At 38.8% G+C, this 19,723-nt stretch overlaps 1 protein-coding gene across 1 annotated transcript in view; it reads left to right on the forward strand.

Annotated features, from left to right (window-relative positions):
* oprm1 (opioid receptor, mu 1) overlaps positions 1-18,601 on the forward strand; it is a 34,357-nt gene extending 15,756 nt beyond the window's left edge. The window contains exons 2-6 of the mRNA XM_044135648.1: positions 7,969-8,315; positions 11,030-11,205; positions 11,897-12,075; positions 13,669-13,852; positions 14,047-18,601. Coding sequence (XP_043991583.1) covers positions 7,969-8,315; positions 11,030-11,205; positions 11,897-12,075; positions 13,669-13,852; positions 14,047-14,052 — 892 coding nt within the window. The 3' untranslated portion in view covers positions 14,053-18,601. The remainder of the gene's footprint in view (positions 1-7,968; positions 8,316-11,029; positions 11,206-11,896; positions 12,076-13,668; positions 13,853-14,046) is intronic.
* Positions 18,602-19,723: the final 1,122 nt, after the last annotated feature.

Below are 19,723 nucleotides of genomic sequence, written 5' to 3' on the forward strand. Positions count from 1 at the left end.
CTTCTACATAGGTTCTTGCTTTTAGTGAATTCTTGTATTTGTTTTGCATTGTCCTTGGAAAGACTAACAAATAAATGTGTCATTATTATTATTATTATTATTATTATTATTATTATTATTATTATTATTATTAGACGAGCAAGGTTATACTGAACCATGGCTGCTAATAAAAGTTGTCAGTGAATTTTTACTCGCCGGTTTTCTTAAATGAGGTTGAAATTTTAAACTAGTGTCGAATCTACTAAAAACAGAAGTAAAATACGTTTATAAAGACAAATATAGGGGGAAAATCCTTCTCTATGGACCTTCAGATACAGCATTCATTGATCAAGACCAGTTTAATATTCAATGTTAATATTCAGTGTTTTTTATTTTCAGGATGAAATTCAAAAAGCAAAACCAATTCTTTCATTACGCACTCACATATATTTCTTTTGATTTTGAAGATTACAACACAGATTACAGAAAAAAATTCAAAATTCAGTTTGTCAGAAAATTAGAACATTTTTCATAAAGAATGAGATGCCAACGCGATCAAGACTGCCGACTGGACCAATCAGAGAGGCTGAGCCTCATCTCTTAATGAGAACTTGAGTGGAAAAACTAGTAAAACTGTTTCATTAATCGAGTATTTAGTCAATACAAGTATAACTTTGAGAGTCGTAATTGACCTCAGAAAATATTCAGCTTGATTTAAAGATGGTAATTGATAAAAAAATATTGTGTTTCCTTGCAGTGTATGTGAACATCATTATATCACTGCACTACATCAACTTTTGACGTCTTACTAATTTATGAAGATGCGCCTTTATTGCATATTTTTTTAAAAAAGCCTCATAACTGTGTGTTTAAACAGGCCTAATAAATCTGAGCATACACATTTATTGACGTTGTTACATATGTTTCTCGCATCATGAGAGAAATCCTCTTCTATTACAACCTCCAGAGAGCATAAACACTTGGAGAGCTGCATGTCCTTCCCACTTCCCCCACAGGAACACATTTACGCAGTCGCACGCTGCAACCCGGCGTCCATCATGTTGTCTGTCACAGAGTGCATGGACAGTGTTACTGTACGCCTCCGATCCAGACGCATACCGATGTGAGCAGCTTGTTTCTGGAGCCGGAGCTTAATGGTTTTATCTGCACCCGGCAGCAGCTGCAACCCATGAATCACACTCAGGGCTACAAAAACACACAAGCCAGCGTCACCAGAGAGGCGCCGGGGAAATGATACATTTTATTTAGTTGCCATGTTATAAAATCCATACAAAGGAAGCTGTTTCTGTTCTAAACTGTTCACCACAAAGTGTGGGGGTTTCAGTTTTGGCGTTTCTTAAAGTTTGCCGCTGAAGACTGACGACTTGGTGCAGACCTGTTTCCAAATGGCAGATTGTTCCAGCTCTGATGTTGCCCCGTAGCTGACCTCTTAATTCCAGTCAGCGATTTTTATGATGCGTCAAACAAACGCCAGGCAACTAAAACCCATAGGAAATAGCTTTATTGACTGTCATTAGCAATGAGCTATTAGTGGGCTAGTTGCATAACAACGTTATGTATTTTAATTTAAAAATTGACTTGTTTGAAGTCTTAGACTTAGTAGCTACTGTATCTTTTTATTTGCTGTGCTAACTTTGCAGGAGCCTGAGTATTATTAGGCAACTAATGAGAATGAAACACCCTTAAATAATGAACAAATCTATAATCGGAGCATCATATCAATCAAGCAGTCAATTTTATATATAAAGCACCCTTCATACTAGAAGGAGTTCAAAGTGCTGTACAAATATAGATTATTATATTCATAGATTTTTCTCTGGAATGTAATTATTTGCACAAAATCCACCTGTTTGTGTATTTTCCAAAATATTCCAAACAAAAAGCAGTTTTGGAAGCTGAAATCCCTCGAAGCAATGCTGTTTGACTCTCTGCCGGCTGGTTTGCCAAGCAGCCAATCCAGGAGCTCCACTCATTTTCCTTGGTGTTGATTGGCTGTTTCCCAAAGAGCAGAAATAAGGAAGACTGCAGACGTTCTGCTGCAGTGTTTAGACGGTTTCCACTGCGTGTATTGATGCATATTGAGATATATCTGTACTATTAAAATAAGCAGTTCTAAGCATTTTTAGGAGGAGGATCTCAAGTATTTGTGGATTTTAGCTATTTGTGAAAGACTGGGGTTTCTTACCTCCACAACTACTAGTGGATCTAGTGTCATAAAACTATTTTTTTTGTCACTCTTGGCAATTGTGAGTATTTTAATCCTCTCAAAATCATTGAAATAAGGAGAAGGGCCTGGGGATTTCCTCCCAGTGATTCCAATGATTCATTGGAGAGATATCAGCATTAAAATACAGAAACATTTAAATGTCTCCATGCTGTTTACCATTCAGCTACATAGAAACTCAGCTTAGTGACAAAATATGTTATCTATGCTGTCCAATCATTAGTTATCACAATTGATTTGCATAAAGCACTTCATTCTTAAGACTAGTATCTTTAACTCCCAGTTAATGTCAGTGAGGAGGTTTGTTTTGATCTTTGGTCTTCTTTGAAAGAATATGGAAAATAAACAGGTACATTTATAATGACAAACCTGCTTTAGTTTTCAGTCAAAAGGTCGGCTGCCGTTGCTTTGTCGATACATTGAAGTGTTATATAATCCATGTTTCCTGACTGGTTGCTAACAAGACATCAATTCATTGTATTTCTTTCCAACGCTTCTTACTTATCAATTAATTGCTGTAGAGTAGGAAATTCATTTTAAACCCAGTGAAGTGTTACGGTGTAATTTCATGAGTTGGATTTCAGTCTGCACCCTTGTGCATCTAATTAATTTGACAAAAAAGTCATTACAGGGTCGCTCAGCTTCTTATAGATTAAAAAAAAAAACAAAAAAAAACATGTTTTTGTATATCCATTTTTCTGGCTGTGTCAGGCCTGCCTACGCGCACGCACTGCTAATTGGCAGCAGAACGCATTTGCTGAAATGTAATGCAAATTTAAGCAGAACAAAAGCAAACAAACATAAATTATACAGCTTGGCTGAACGACTTTCTTTCAGTTTTTCATCTCTGTAGGTGTACCTGTGCTGTCAAACATAGACCGGCCTTTATGTCTTAATTCTTCTAGTTATATTGTGCTATTTCTTTCTTGAACAAAAGTAAAGTCTGTTCACAATAGATAGTTGATGTGCAGCAGCTTAATGTGATGCATTTTAATTGCATCTGTCAAATCGCTTTTTAGGTCGTAGGCAGGTAGGATTCATGTGGAAAAGTGTTTTATTTTTAATAACTACAAGCCAGCAAATATGCAGCACCCCATTAAATCTATTACCCAAAGGTCAAGATGAGGAATAAATTCAAACTGGTGAATAGTAAAAACAACAGCAACATGGAAAGAAACAGCAAACGGCAGAAGGTGGGCAGCATGGGGGGACAGTAAGGAGGTTTTCTGCAATCTACAAAGGGAACCAGGAAGCATATTTTCTCTGTGAGTGTTACAGCTGGAGTGACGAGGTTAAATAATGAATAATAAACAGCTGAGAGGGGAGCGGTGTAGTGTCAGAGAATGACAGGAAGCAACACTGAAAGAATGCAGATTGGAAACAGTTCAGGCGCCCTAAAAGGCAACAGGAGGATTTGTTTCATCTTCATTTTTTGAAGACCCAGTTTCTCTCCGACCAAACCGTCTACTTCTCTTGACTTTATAAGTTACATAAAAGCAAAATTGACAACATTGTAGATGAAAATATTTCAAAGTTTTGGGGTGATGAAACATTTCTTCCCTAAGGGGGAGCTTTAAAAAAAAAAAAAAAAACATCCAATTTTCTTTTTGATTACAAAAACATAAATTTCTTTCATTTCTACAATATTAGAAAAGAAAAGTGATTTTTTTTTTGTCTTATTTTTGGCGTAGGCCTTGAAAACTTAGTGAAAACTTTTTTCTGTTTCAGTTTTCTTTTCTTATTCAACACAGCAAAAGAAAACAAAAGATATTTAGTTATTTTTTTCTTGTCTTCTCTCTCTCTCTCTCTCTCTCTCTCTCTCTCTCTCTCTCTCTCTCTCTCTCTCTCTCTCTCTATCAGTCCAAACAAACAAAAAAACATGAAATAAACCTAATCATGACGGGTTTTCTCACAAGACAGTGAAGTGAGGAAGGGACGAGATGAGGCTGCCGTGATTTCTGAGACTCCCAGTGAGTATAAAAGTTTATGCTAACAATCTAAAACACGGATTTGAATCTTGAGATTTCTCTGAATGATTATTAATTGACTCCTGATTAAAATATTGTTCTCAGTATTGCCACAGTGAAAATTACACAGAGGTTACTGTGAATATCTTTAATAAGAACACTTCCATGTAAGCCCAGTTAATGAAAAAAAACACGCTACTTCCCGTTAGCAAACACGCATAATAAATGTGTTGGCCGCTCCAGCCTCCTTGCGTTCCTGAACTGGTTTTGTCTTTTGCCTCGGCTCTGCTTATTGTTGCGGTCCCCCTCTTCCAGACAACTGTTTATATTTTAATACAGACACATTTGTAAGAGATGCTCATAGTTAACATAAGAGATGACACAGTAGTGACTTCTTATGACACAGTAGTGACTTCTTGCCTGTGCAAAACAAACTGCTAAGAGATGGTTCCTGCGTTGCAGGAGAGCAACATTTTCCTCAGTATTTCAGGATAAATCTCATCTAAATCTCTCTTAGGGAACACTAGATAACCATAACACGCTTATGAGTATAGCAGAAAATGTGTGTTTATGTTCACATTTTGTAGCCTAGCCAGTAAAAGCCCGGGAGAATTTGTGACTTATAGCAGAAAACTCGTTAACAAACACCTAATTCTGCTCGTTTACATGGAATGGGGCAATTTCCCTTGGTGCGTTGCAGGGAGAATCCACGGGAGACTCGTCTGTAGTCGTCTTTATGAGGATCTTCGAGTCAGCGAGGAGATGTCGGAAAATTAGATCCAGCTTCATCACATTCGCTCAAGTGAGACAGCTTTTATTGCGTCGTGAAGTGTCTCGTTGGCCCCAGCGCAAATAAAGCCTGACATAAGCAACACACTAAGATGCGACTGTTAGACTTAATCAGATCTTTAACAAACTATTCGCCACCTGCAACCTGTTGGGAAGATTTGAAAGTCACTGAGACGTGTGCAGCAGGAAAGCATGCGTAAATGAACTCGGCAGTGGAAGGGACTGATGGGGTTTCATATCAGATCATTAGATGATCTAATGTACTAGAATCTCTTTCCATATTGATGTTAATCCGGTGTTTTCACAGCATGGATGCTTCTGAGTACTCTGCTGGTATTAACAGAGAAGAAGAAGAGAAAAAAAATCCCCTGCAGATACGACAGTGAGTAAAAATGAATAATGGGACGGTTTGGGAAATGCAACAAGGTTCTTAACACAATGGCATCGAGGAGAGAAGAGGAAATAAAACCTCCGTTATGAGAATCTAAGCGGTCTTTTCATGGAAAAGCTGGATTGTAGAAACAAGATTGTATTTATGTATTTTCTTTTTGCCACACTTATGTATTTCACATTGTCATTTAATTGCAGTTTGCAAATGCAGACATCAGGTTTTTTATTTATTTCTTAAGGGACTAAAGATATCCAAGCCAACTTGACCCTGGGCGGAGAAAGTAATTGTAGATCTGTTAGTTCAATTTCAACAAAATACTTAAGATCTGTTTTTTTCTTAGGATCTGCAAGCAGAGAATCAAAAAAGGATGTTTGACAGAAGCAAAAGTGTGTGGAGCGACTAGAATTTAGGTGCATTTCAAAGCCAGAGTTGAGTAAATATTATCTGGTTTTGTAAAGGCTTCATCATTTGAATGTTTATCTTATGATACTCTTTTCATTTTTGAATTTGTGGAGCAAATATTGAAGGATGATTAAATGTCAAACGCACCTCGTCAAACATTCAAAAGTCTCAAGCTGAGAGAACTTGAACTGTGTTTTATTCAGTTTCAGATTTTTGAAAGCATTTCCTAAACCCACCACCCAATATGTCTGTCTCAAACTGGTGTTAAGCATTGTTTCTGAGGTAATGGATATTCAGCGATTGTTCCAACTTTTCACGTTACTGACTGGAGGAATATTTTAGTCAAATCCTGCAAAATGAAGAGTTATTAAAGCCCTGGTCACAGAGTGCAGTCTGCATTGTGAGCACTTCTCTGCCCTTTCTGTCAACACAGGAGAAAATGGACCGAACCTTTTAACACCGCTCTTTTCGATTCCTTCTGCTTCTTTTAAAAACGTGGATTTAACCACTGCTTTGTTTCCATTTCTTTCAGAAGCTCCATTTTAAAAAAAAAATTAATGTAGTAGTGTAAAATATGCAAGTGTAAAATATGCAAGTCTAAATATGCGGTCATGTCCAAGATTTACTGTTGGTTTACATTTCAGATGTTTATGCAAATAAAAGACACACCAAAATGTGTACTAAGTAGTCTGGGGGAAGACATTTATTTGTCATGCTTTAAAAGTGCATTAAACCGAGACTTTAACTGCTGCTATTTAATGTGAAACATCTACATTTTTCATAGTATGATCCAGTTAATCTTGTCTAGAATCCCAAACATAATGCGGTGCTCTTTACAGTATATTCAGATTCCTCGCAAAGATATGAAAAATAAAACAAGACATTAAATAAATTCGGATTTTATTGCAGCAGCAGAATTTCAGATGAAAAAAATTTATCCTGTGAGGAACCGTATGTGAAAAATAAATCATTTTTTTCTTAAACAAAATCACCGGTGCTACTTTTACTCACTCCTAAAATCCATTTAACTTGATTCAGAAGCACTAAAATGCTTCGCTGTAATTTTAAATAGTTGGAGTTAATCTTGTATATATAATTTAATCATTTCCTATTGGTAGCTCACATGTTTTGCTGTTTATTTTAGCAGTGGCACAGCATCACATTGCTGCAGTTAGCACAATGCTATGCTAACTTGAATAGCTGGTATTTACTGACAGATTTATTTTTTCTCAAGGTAAGTGTTCAAAATGTCAGCTTAGTCGAGGTTTTCTGTTGTTTTCTAACTCCTCGGTTGTCCTTGTTAATTTTTTCCCTGCTGTTACCAGCCTGCCTTAATTGTGTAAGTCCTCTTTTTTTGTGTGATTCAATTATTTTATTATGTTTAATGAGTCTCCAGTTTTTGTGCTTTGATCCTGCCTTAAATCCACACCTAAATGGATAATTTAAGAATAAAAGTTCCCTGTTAGAGCTCTAACTGAATATTAAACCCACTAAGCTCTTATTTTTCTAGTAATACCCTGAAAAGGCTCCATCTCTAACGTACGACAACACATCGCAGTTCATATTGTGCAGCGTTGTACACATATTGGCACCTGTAGAAAACCCAATTAATTCATCTTTTATTACAGCACCATGATTTGACACTGGATATTTCAGAAAGAAATTAAATATTTAATTTGAGCGCATTGTATGAGAGGGGCAGGAAATCACAAGATCTTTTATCTTCTACCTGCTCCTTTTCAAACAATCGGTGTAAAATTGCACGTTGGTTGGCATGACTCTTATTAGCTCTAAATAAATAAACAAACATCAATGTGGGGAAGAAAGAAAAAAAGAGGTTTGCAAAAAAATGGCTGGTGGCAAATCTATTGGCATAATCCATACCAGCACCTTTTTTTACAAACGTAATAGAAGAATTTTTCAAAAAATTTGTATTCTACTTTTTTACGTTGATAAGAGCTGTTTTCTGACCGAACTGTCCCGGTCCTTTTAGTTGCTCTCCTCTAAGCAGGCTCTCTGTCCAGGGCTGCTTTGGACGATTGGTTGTGCTCAGAAGATCAGAACAGATCAGCAGGGATTCTTCCACAAGAATCAGAAAGAATAAATCAAATTTAAAGAGAAGAGCATCAAAGACAAGGAACAGGGACTGGAAATGTTTTTGTTTCATTACAGATCTCTTACCTTTCTCTGTTTAGGTACACTAAGATGAAGACAGCCACCAACATCTACATCTTCAGCCTGGCCCTTGCAGACGCCTTGGTCACCAGCACGCTTCCCTTCCAGAGCGTCAACTACCTGATGGGCACCTGGCCGTTCGGGGACATTTTGTGCAAAATGGTGATGTCCATCGACTACTACAACATGTTTATCTCCATCTTCACTCTCACCACCATGAGCATCGACCGCTACATCGCCGTGTGCCACCCGGTCAAGGCGCTGGACTTCAGGACGCCGCGGAACGCCAAGATCGTCAACGTCTGCAACTGGATTCTCTCCTCGGCCATTGGACTCCCGGTGACGTTCCTGGCCTCCACTGTCACCAGTAAGCACGAGCACATGGTTGTTATGAGCAAAGACACTCAAAGGAACATAGGAAGCTTTGTTTGAGACGGAAGATATCTAAACAACTGGTTATGTGCGTCACGTAACTTAATAAATGCTGTGCATCCTTTCTGGAAGCAACAAATAAACTAAGATTGTGAAATCGCGGGGAAATGTAGTTGAAGCGTATAATGTTTCCTTGCAAAACATTTATTTTGGAAAGCTATTAAAAGATGATTTAAAATCTAAATCCAGTAGTAAAACAAACCCTGGAAAAGCTATGATAAACTAACATTTGGTGGCTCTGCAGCTTCTTATTTCTGTCTTTAACGCAGATTAATGAATAAACTAATCTGCCTTTTCCCACATCTTGGCCTTACAGCAGTCCTACAAGCTCACCCATGATAATACAAAACTAGGTCTGCTGATTAATACTGTGAGGAGAGAACAGCTTTAGTGTATGATATAATAAGACTGTATAATAAAACCCTAACCCTAACATTGTGGTCCCCAGCAGAGAATCATTGACAGCGGAGGGTCAACAATCCAGCAAAGACCTCTGCAGACTTGAAAAGAAAAGTCAGTAACCTGACTTATGCAATGGCGTAACTTAAAGGTTCAGCTCCTTTAATTCTTTCCGTGGAAGCGTTGATAGTCAAAAACAATAAATATAATGACTGGACAAGTACACACAAAGGTCTCATAAACGACAAATTTATGTTGACTAATAACTGTAAACACACACCATTTTGAACAGATTAAACAGGGCCTTAATGAGCGCCCCTCTAGCACAAACAATGCTGTGAGATCTAGCAGTCTCTATCTATAATATAGATTTCATAGGAGGGCGTTCAGCATGTGAACAGTTGCTCGGCAACATAAGTTGGGATAAAATAAGCTTTTGATGTTTCCACATTTAATGGTTCCAGCTGAAGTTCATGCTTCTGAGAAGTGTTTGAATCAAGCTTTGTTGAAAAGAAATAAGCAATTACAAGTCTTTACCTTGACCAAGAGGAGAAAGAAATGTTTTATTCACCGTACTCATATTTTATGCCACAAAGTGCCCCAAGGTTACTTTAACGTCTTTTTCTTTTTACTGCAGCTCTGCATTATATTGAGCCTTATTAGAAATAATTGTGTATGCCTAAGATATTTTAAATACACTCTTCAAAGAAGAAGCAAGTAAATACAATTGTTATTCAGCACACTTGCAGGATATTCATCCAGCTGTTTCCTTATTAACAAATAATTACAGATCAAACACAGATTTAGATTAGATCCCCTAAAACATTACTAGATATGCTTTAGGGGAGTCAAAAATATTCTCAAAACTCAATTAAATATGCAGCACTTTTTTTTAAATTTATTTATGAAATTACATTCTTTATACATTAAGAATGCATAAATTCTTAATGCAATTGTGTACACACACTCTCTTATGAGAGACAGCAAAGAGGAAAGCTGCATAAATAAGAAGGGAAAGTAGCTACAGCTGTTTTCATCTCACCTCTAATTTATAATTCAGTGATTCCTTCTGCAGAATTTCAAATAAGCCAGCAGCCAAAGTGTCGGCCGGAGTACGCTGAGCGGCTGCACGGTGTATGTACTTTGGAAACTGGGTTACTCTGAAACTGCAGTGGCTCCGTTCACCAGTGGAGATTAATGTCCCCTTTAAGGTGGCAGAAGGGTGGAGGGGTCCAAGAAAGCGGTCCTCCCCAATGTAACACTTCCTTTAGTTAACATGATGTCATGTAAACTCATCTTCTTCCTCCTAACCTGGAAGTGGGTTAATGCAGTGCATTCTGGGATTAGAAGCTTTTTATTCCAGTCTCCTTGTTCCCTGTACATAGTTCAGTTTTCCGTGGCATCTCAACACAGCGAAAGAACAATTAGGAAAGTTCTGCATGCTGATTAGTCCACACACTATAAAGTATGGATGAAAATTTCTCAGTTACTAGCATCATGTACAGTTCTCAGAGCCCCAAAGAAGCAAACACAGCAGCCTACTTAATCTTAAAAGTCAAAAGGTACCAGCACTAACGGAGGGAGAGGAGTGGCTGCCATGCAGAAGAAGAATGAACAAACTGTTCTCTCTGGCGCAGGTGTTGGATGGATGAGTCTCTGGGCTCCACCAGCAAAAGTCATTAATATAGGAAGAGAAAAAAAGAAGGGAAACCTGCTGGATAAGATGAATGAGTCAACGCAGCGGAAGGAGTGAAAATCAAATGCAATCTTGGAGGAATTTCACAAAAGTAGAGCAACGTTCGACATGATGGGAAAAAAAAAAAGAGTTTATAATGTAATGTATAATGTACAATGTAGTCGTGTGTAGATTCAGGACAGGGTGATCAGGCTAGTCCTAGATCACATAATAATTGGTTACTGTATTATGTTTTTATGGTGTGAAGCACTTTGAACTGCCGTGTTAGAGAAATAAACTTGATATGATGAGCAACCTGATTCTGGGGGACAGTGCAACATCTAACATTTATTTTAGATTTATCCACTTGTAGCTTCGGCATCATTGAACCTGGATTACAAGATCACTCCGAGAAAGAAAAGTGGATAATTTAAACTTTTCTGCACTCCTACAGAGTCCAGAGACACACACAAAAAAAAACATTTAAGGGCTAATAAAGTGTGACATGTCCCCTTCAAAGTCAGGTGAAACACTTCTGGAAAAAAATATTTAAGCATATTTGTCTTTCTGCACAGACGCCAACATTATCGACTGTAAGCTAGACTTTCCCAGCCCTGCATGGTACTGGGAAACCTTAATGAAGATCTGCGTGTTCATCTTTGCCTTCATCATGCCCATCCTCATCATCACCGTCTGCTACGGGCTCATGATCCTGCGGCTCAAGAGTGTCCGAATGCTGTCGGGCTCCCAGGTTAACACAAACTTTTTTCTTTTTGCATATTTAAAGAAAGTTTAAAGAATATTCTTCAAAACAAAAACTCAGATCTCACAGGCTCTTGATTACATATGATTGGAGAATTGGCTTTTATCTCATTAATGGATTGATTATATTTTAAAGAGTAATCAAGCACAATGGGAGACTGTCTAGACTCTAGAGCAGGGGTGGGCACTCCTGGTCCTGGAGGGCCGGTGTCCTGCAACATTTAGATGTATCTCTACTTCAACACACCTGAGTCAAATAATGAGGTCATTAGCAGGACTCTGGAGAACCTGACTGCACTTTGGAGGTGTTCCAGCTGTTGGATTCAGGTGTGTTGGACCAGGGAGACATCTAAGAGTTGCAGGACACCGGCCCTCCAGGACCAGGAGTGCCCACCCCTGCTCTAGAGCCTTGAAATATAGTCCACTCAATAAACTCCAGATAAAATAAATAGGCAAAACAGCTGCAGCAGGAGGCTATAATTTAGTTTTAATTACATCCTTAGCACTCACCACTCCAGCTGTCTGAAAGATAGCTTGGCTCCTGTGTTTTATATAAGAACTTTAATACCGTATTATCAAAAAAAACAAAAAGTAATTAATGAAATCTTTGTGATTGCTTCAAATGAAATGATTATCTGTGTTGTTGTTGTGCTCCCATCCTGCCACACAAACCCGCACAGGAAAAGGACAGGAATCTTCGAAGAATCACCCGCATGGTCCTGGTGGTGGTCGCCGTCTTCATCATCTGCTGGACCCCGATCCACGTCTTTGTCATCATCTCTGCTCTGATCAACATCCCCAGCTCCACCCTGCAGACCATCACCTGGCACTTCTGCATCGCCCTGGGCTACACCAACAGGTACGAACCGCGCCGAAGCCCCAGATCTGTTTGCTGTGATCGTTTCTAAATAGGATTAGAGGAAACATGTTTCCTTATATATAAGGAAACATCACACATTGGTACCACAGTAATTAGCATGGTCACTTCCAGTTTTTCCCCTTTTTTAATTTCAGACACTTAAATTTACCTCCTGTATTTGGTAAGGTTGCCTTTAACTGTATGACTTGGGTCTTGTTTACTCACAATGTTTCAGCTCTGCCTTTTTGACTGGAATTAAAGCTAAGTTTGTTGTGCTCAAGTCACAGTATACTTACTTTAGCTGTACAATTTGTATAATTGTCTATTTGGAAGACCTACTTTAACCCAAGCTTTAACTTCCTGGGATGCTGCTCTGGTATTTCCACAAAATGTTCTTTCTTGAGTATGAAAGAATATTTTGTAAGCTGCCTCATTGAGCCAAGTACCTGGACAATATGATGGGATGTTGTTCTCAAGCTTTCCTGTTATTGCTCGAAACTTAACTTTGGTCATTATGACAGAACATTTCATTTGTAGTTTCCAGTTGTTTGTCTCTAAAAATTAAGGTCTTTATCTTTGAGTGTATTTCCAAATTGTAATCTCTGGTTTTTGTAGCTTTTGTGGCTTCTTCTTGTCTGAGTGGCTTTTCAGCCATTGTTGAAACACAATTTATTTCATTATGACCCTTTATTGGGTTCAATCAGCATTTTTGCAAGATGTTTTTCTTTAGGCCGGTTGACTTTTATAAAATAGGAGATTCGGACCTCTGATCGGACCGGTTTAGCGTTGACCGTTCTCCTGGTGGTGAATTATATTTAATAGAGCAACACAACCACATTGACATAAAGTCAACAATGGGCAGGTATTAGAAAATCGCTTTAAATATCCAAGTTCAACTAGTGCACAGTTCAATACCAGCTATAAACCTAGAATCTTAACCCGTCTTTGCTGTCACTGTGTTTTATACTAGTGCATAAAAACCCTGTTTAACCTTTACTCAGTCTTAAGAGATGGGGTCTTTGGTGCCCCACTTGGTTTTTCCCCTCTGCGCGGTCAGGCGGGTTTGCACTGACCCTGTGTGCGCTTTTACAAGGTCTTTTTTGTGTGTGTGTGTGGTTTTGGGAACTGACAGTCTGATGGGACAAGCCCCATTGCTTCCCCACTGTCCGACACTGACATCTGCCACGCTCCCTCTGAGTGTCACACTAAGAGTTAAACAAAGGACACTTAGCTATGTAAACTCCGGTGAAATGCCAAACTTCTAATACACTGTCCGACACACTCGAAGTCTTAACTCGGATACAAACTGTCCACAAGGCAAGTAAGAATTGATCCACTGATGTTTTGAAGCGTCTTGCTTTAGATGACGCTGTCATCTAATCCCGATAAAGGATCGGCATCCTTTATCTAATCGAAAAAAATAATAATAAATCAGAAACTCTCGGACAAAATGCATGGTTTGTCAAATTGTGCCTCTCACAGTTTTTCCACAACCCAATGTAGTTAACATAAATAAAAGGTTATGCTTAGGATTTTCAGTGAAAGTTGATTTTGCTAACATTTGACCATTTCTCGTGCCCTCCCACCCCGCAGTAGTCTGAACCCCGTTCTTTACGGCTACCTGGACGAGAACTTCAAACGTTGCTTCCGTGAGTTCTGCACCCCGAGCGCTTCGGTGCTGGAGATGCCGAACTCATCCAGAACCGGAGCCAACAGCCGCAAGGCCCCAAGGCGTGAACACAACGGCACAAACACGAGCGAGAGATCCAATCAGCAGGTATTCAACCGCTCTGTGAGCAGAAATAAATCTTAAAGATAAACCTTTTAAAGCTTTTCTACTAAACCGTCACATGTGACTGTCTATGCCTTTGCCTTTCGTCGGCACAAAGTCAGAAGTTTGCAGATCTGGGAGACAAATGGAGGAGGAATCACCCAGACGTGACACAGAAATGCTTTTTTCCCTCTCTGCAGGTATGACTAGCCTTGGAGGGGTCGTCGGTGGACTCCCGCTGCTGCGGAGGAGGAGCTGCCAACGACGATCTCAACTCTGAAGTCACGCAGGTCACCACAGGGCTATAACTAGTGCACGGAAACCACACAAGCAAGCCTCAAAACACAGAAATACGGCACGGGAGAGCACAGATCACCTTCGCCGCTCCCAGCTTCTGTAGTTCTGCTGGAAGTCGGGTTGTAAACCTGCAACTTCATGCTTTGTGATTCGAAACAAATGATTCTGACATCAAAGAAACAAAACAGCTGGGAGAGAAAAAAATAAATAAATCAAGAATCATCAAAAAATACTCACTTTTCTAGTTTGAGAAGGACTGTATGCTTTACAGGTAGAAATATTTCCTGGTACCAAGACAAAAGGATTGATTGATCTATAAAACCACCTTTACAGCCTGGTAATATGGTGCTTTCTGCCTTATTAACCCTAACCCCCGGCCCTAGCTCTCAGCTTATCTGTAACGCTTTATGATGAGCTAACAAATCAATTGTTTGCCTTTGTTCGCTGGTCTTCATGCCACTTTTCCTCCAGGTGTTCTTTTGAGGATGGATTTGGCTGAAGATTGTTGGAAAGAAAGGGTTTGTGTTTGTCACTGCTGGAAGACTGCGCGGTATTTTTGGCCTTCAAAGAGACGTCGCTGAACGGGAGGTGAAACTCGAAACGATTTTCCCTCCGCTGCGCTTTTCAAAATGCCTTTGTGCGGCTGCGGCGGGGGAGGGGACCTCACCTGGACAGTTAACACCGACCGCTCCGGCTTCAGCCACTTCAGGGCTGCCCCTCCCGTTGCCGTACAGAAAGCCATCCCATTTCCTCGCCTAAGATTTTCACTGCGGTGGACGAACGAAAACTGGAGAAATTTCTGAATGTACATAAAGGGAACCATTTGTGCTTGTCGCAGTGAATCATTCTGCCAAACTGTGCTCCAAACCAGCAAGAGGACGCGTCTGCCTGTCTGTGCAGCCTGCACAGCATGCCATTTTAGTGCAAACAATTGTCTCTGCTGGTGTATGATTAGCCGCTGTGGAGCAGCCGTTACAGCAGCTATAGCTTTTATATGAAGGAACTTAAAAGTCGAGCCAAACAGGAGCGTACAGCACGTTGTGTTAATTCTTTGTAAATATGCTTGTGCCGACATGTTGTGTATCTACATGTAAAATGCCTTGTTCAGTCGCTCTGCTTGATATTCGCTAAACCATATCTATATTTTTTATAAAGCTCTGTAAAAGAGATGTAAACCTGTGTTAAGTGTTCGTCTGCTTAAATATATGTGGTAAATGCAAAATCATGAAAATTATCGTCGCCAAACGGAGATTTGTTTTTGTTGTTTGTTTTTTTTTCTAATCAGACGTGTTGGTAACTGCAAATGTTTTCAAATCGATGTTAGAATGTGACAAACTTTATGCTTTGAGTAAAATGTGTTGCTGACGTCACTTTGCGCAGATAATTGGCTAATTTTTATTTGCACGGCTTTTCAGCCATCTGTAAAAAAAAAAAAACAACTTTTTTTAAGAAATAAAATGTCAATTGTAATTTCTCGCAGATGGCTGAAAACGTGACGGTTGCCACCATCTACATAATCCATAAACTGTATGTTTAGTACTTTTAGACGTCTAAGCTCGAAAAGGGAGAGTAGCGACACGTAGCGGCAGCGTTTCCATGGAGCAATCAACCCAACCGTAGCGGCTTTGATTGATTTGTTCTTCAAGAAAACTCACAGAGCAATTAAAGAGGAAAACAACTGGACTCTTCCGTTGCACAACTCATGCACCAGTACATAGTAAACAAACTTAATCTGATAAGTGGGCAGTACCTTTAACTTTATTAAAGCGCACAATTTCCAAAGACAAAATGTTACCCCAGAAGATCCAGAATGTCAAATATCATAAAGATTTGAGTTTTAAAATTTTGAAACATAGGAAGATTTTTTTTTTTTTTTTCTTCAAACAAAATCTCCTTCTGGCTATAGCTACAAAGTTAAAAAAAAGTTGTATTTGAACAAACTATTTGAAAGAAATCTATGTCCCAAACCATAGACATGGTCCTTAAGGTAGGGATTATAAATTTTGCAAACATGATTCCAGCACTATGTCTGCAACGTGGAGATGTTTGTTTTGCAAAAACGGAACAACAGATTGTGACGAAACTTTGTGGTTGAAGTGACTGGCAGAAAATTAAATATGCGGCAACTTATGAAATATCAGGAAATCCGCATTTCATATAAATTGATAAATATCTACATCTCTTTGGAGGATTATTATGCAAATCGGTGCTTCGGTTTACATGTGAAATCTTAGCGCGTGTTGACATTTTTTGACAAAAAATTTGTGATGGAGCCAGGAGTTTGTATCAGATACACCAGGATCATACCAATAAGATGATCTAGTCGTTACAACATTAGTACTAGACTGATATGGTCGCCCGGTCCCAGAAAAGGGTCCAACCAACTTGAATTCTTGCATATTTTTTAAAAGGTAAACAAGCAAACATCAGTACAGGTTGAACAGTAGGAAGCAAGAAGCTCACAGCTCTGATAAACGGCTCTGCAGAGCAATGAAACCTCGCTGTCAGGCAGTTTGATGACTTTAATCCCAGAACAATTTTCTTGGTTAATTTTTAGCAGCTTTCATTGGTGCTGCATTTTTCTTAAACCCAGAGTCTAAAAACCTGACTGCTCAATTGGCAGTGCTGACGTTACTGGTGTGGGTTTTGCTTCTCATTGGGTTGAATTATGGAAGAAACAACATCCAACAGGACAGACGCGAGACAAAGTGAGATAAATGGACATTTATACATTCCTTTTTTCCCCCCCAGCTTTATTATGAGAATGTAAAGACGATAATATAAACTGAAGAAATAATGACTGAGATCTTGTGGAAAGACAAAAAAATTAGGGGGAAAAATAGTTTTCAAATATTTTGAGATGAGTAAAAATATGACGGCTTTGGCTTACTTCAACTGTTCTTGTCTAAACTGTTGTCAAAAGGAGAGATTTAATCCATTTCTTACTTTAACCTTAGAGGCACCCTGGAACAAAATTCAGACAGTTGTGTTTCTATGATTTAAGAGGATGTTTTTTTTATTTGGACTAAGAAATACAACATAACCACATTTGAAAGACGTGGCAATCTCCCTGTGGCTGGAAAACATCAGGTGTTGGCATGTTGCGTTGAACCCTGACCTCCCTTTCCCACTGATTACAAACACGTTTTAATTTTCATACAAGGCTTACTTTATTATCTTTGTTAAAAGGCAGACAAAACCTCCACTTATTTTTTCTTCCTATTTGTATTTGTTTGGTTTTCAATCCCGTTTCTTCAGAACTTCAGAAGTAAACTTTATGCAAATGACAAAAACATTATATTTTTGGGGATAAAATTAAACTTAAGGATTTTTTTCCCCCCATAAAATCTCCTGTATGCTTTTAAACAACACAAAACAAAACATGTCCTTCAACATTTCTTTTCAGGCCAAACTAACTTTCAAAAAGCATTTTTCAAACAGTATTACGATTCAATTTTCATGTTCATCCCTTCAAAATTGCATTCTTTATTTCCACTAGAAGACATTTTGTCAATATCTACCTTTGTAGTTGGTTTTTTTTTTCAGTCTAAAAGAGAAAGACTTTATTCAATAAAACTTGTACTTAACAAGTAAAGAACTCAGCCTTTAGTTAGATATTAAATTGCATTCATAACGAAACATGTCGATACTTTATTGGACCAGCTGGAAAAGAGATTTTGCTTTGTCTGAGGGAAGCAGGTGGAACATGAGCGAAACAAGGGCCCTCAAGAGATAATATGCTGCTTTCATGAGGCCAATACATTGTTTTGAACAATTAACCCCTAAAATGTCCTGCTTTTTAGGACATAATTTAGATGATTTACAAAAAGACACAAACAAAAATATGACAATAATAAAATAATAAAGACGATTCTCCACAGGGAGCTGTGATTGGCGCCCACGAAAGCAAAGTTACAGATTACCGCTACGGGCCTGCTGCTTTCTGTGAATAGTCTAAAATATAACATTGTTCCTAAATTATTGCTTCTGTAATAATTTAGAGACCTGAAGCCCGGAAGGCAGCAGAAGCTGCGTGGCAGGAAAATAACATAACGATGTTGCATTTGCATTTACTCATGGCACAAGGAAGACAATGACTGTTCATTTCTGAGCCATCTCATCTGCGACGCGTCTTGACTTGCTGTGTTGTCGTAAATAACTCGTCCCGTGACTTATTCCGTGCCACGTGATCCGGTTTTGGAGCTGCACGAAATCTGCTGTCCAGACGCTGGTGTCTCGTTAATGGATGCCATTCTACGATGCTTTACTAATATTATTATGGAAAAGAAGAGCAACTATAAATGTCACTGAATGTCTTTCTTTCTTTCTTGCTCCTGAATAAACAATCAGCTGCTCTGAAGTTTCAGCGTTTGGTATAAATTTATGAACGACGGTCTGCTCTCCACCAAACACACGATAAAAAGATCTTCATCTCTGTGCGCTGAGATATGAAGAGGAATAACAGAGAACGATATCAAAGAGCCGTGGAATATATAATAGATTATAGGCAGTGATGCTGTGGACTGAAGCAGGTAAAAGTAACAGCGATATATATAACAAGTTGATCACTGAGTGAGGTTCTGAAAAAAATTTAATAAATAAGACAAGTGCTAAAACCTCTGTTGCTTTCTGAATTTGAATTGAATTTATTTTTGTGAGCTGAAGACTCAAGTCAGTAGAAAATAACTTTATTTCCAGACCTGTGTGTTTTGGCTTGTGGCAACCTGATGAAGGACGCGATTGGAAACGTGTTTCTCCTGAAATCGAGTCGTTTCCTAGTAAGGGTTGTTGGGGTCTTCACCCTCAACACTTCTTTGATCCTCTCCTTCCACCTTGGGAGTTGGTGAAGTTGTGTAAGAAACCTTTTGGTTCTAATTGATTTTGCTGGGGAAAGATCAAAAAAGTAGTTTGTTGCTTTTTTCCCCACATTTTCTGGTTGAGGTTCCTGGAAGACAATATAATGATTTTGATTCTTTTCTTTCCTTTGACTATCTGAAACTTAAATGTTAACCATTTTTAAAAGTTGATTTAATTTACTATGGGTGGAGGAAACCTATCCAAACCAACTGAGTCACACTCCCTAGACTTTAATGGCAGAAGCAACTGGCATCAAATGCCAATAAGTTTGTTTACAACACTTCAAGATTCCTTTCCTTGTTTTAATTCAGCCTCACTGGAGGATTTGACCGAATGAAAAGCCTGTTTGAGGTCAAACCTTCCAGAGTTTGACCAGGACACTCAAAAACCTTCATTTTGTCTTCTTGCCATTCAAAGTTGGGCTGGATTGTCTGCTTTAGATCTAAATATCCAACCCCAGTCCTGCGATATTCAGATGCGTCTCTGATCCAGCAGACCAGAAGCAAATGGCTGAATTACCTTCTCAGCTTACAGCCTCATTCCACAGAGTCCAGTGAGTGACCAAATTATTTGACTACAGCGTGTCGAAGCAGAGACATACTTAAAAGTCCCAGGATTCTGGCCGATGAGAAATGGAGTTTGACTCCCCTTTTCCTGGGTCTTTCTCCTGCTGGGTTAACTTGATGTCCAAAACTGGTGGTCAGACATTTTCCTCTAGCATTT

Source organism: Gambusia affinis, linkage group LG13 (assembly GCF_019740435.1).
Source record: "Gambusia affinis linkage group LG13, SWU_Gaff_1.0, whole genome shotgun sequence".
Classification (NCBI taxonomy): Eukaryota; Metazoa; Chordata; class Actinopteri; order Cyprinodontiformes; family Poeciliidae; genus Gambusia; species Gambusia affinis.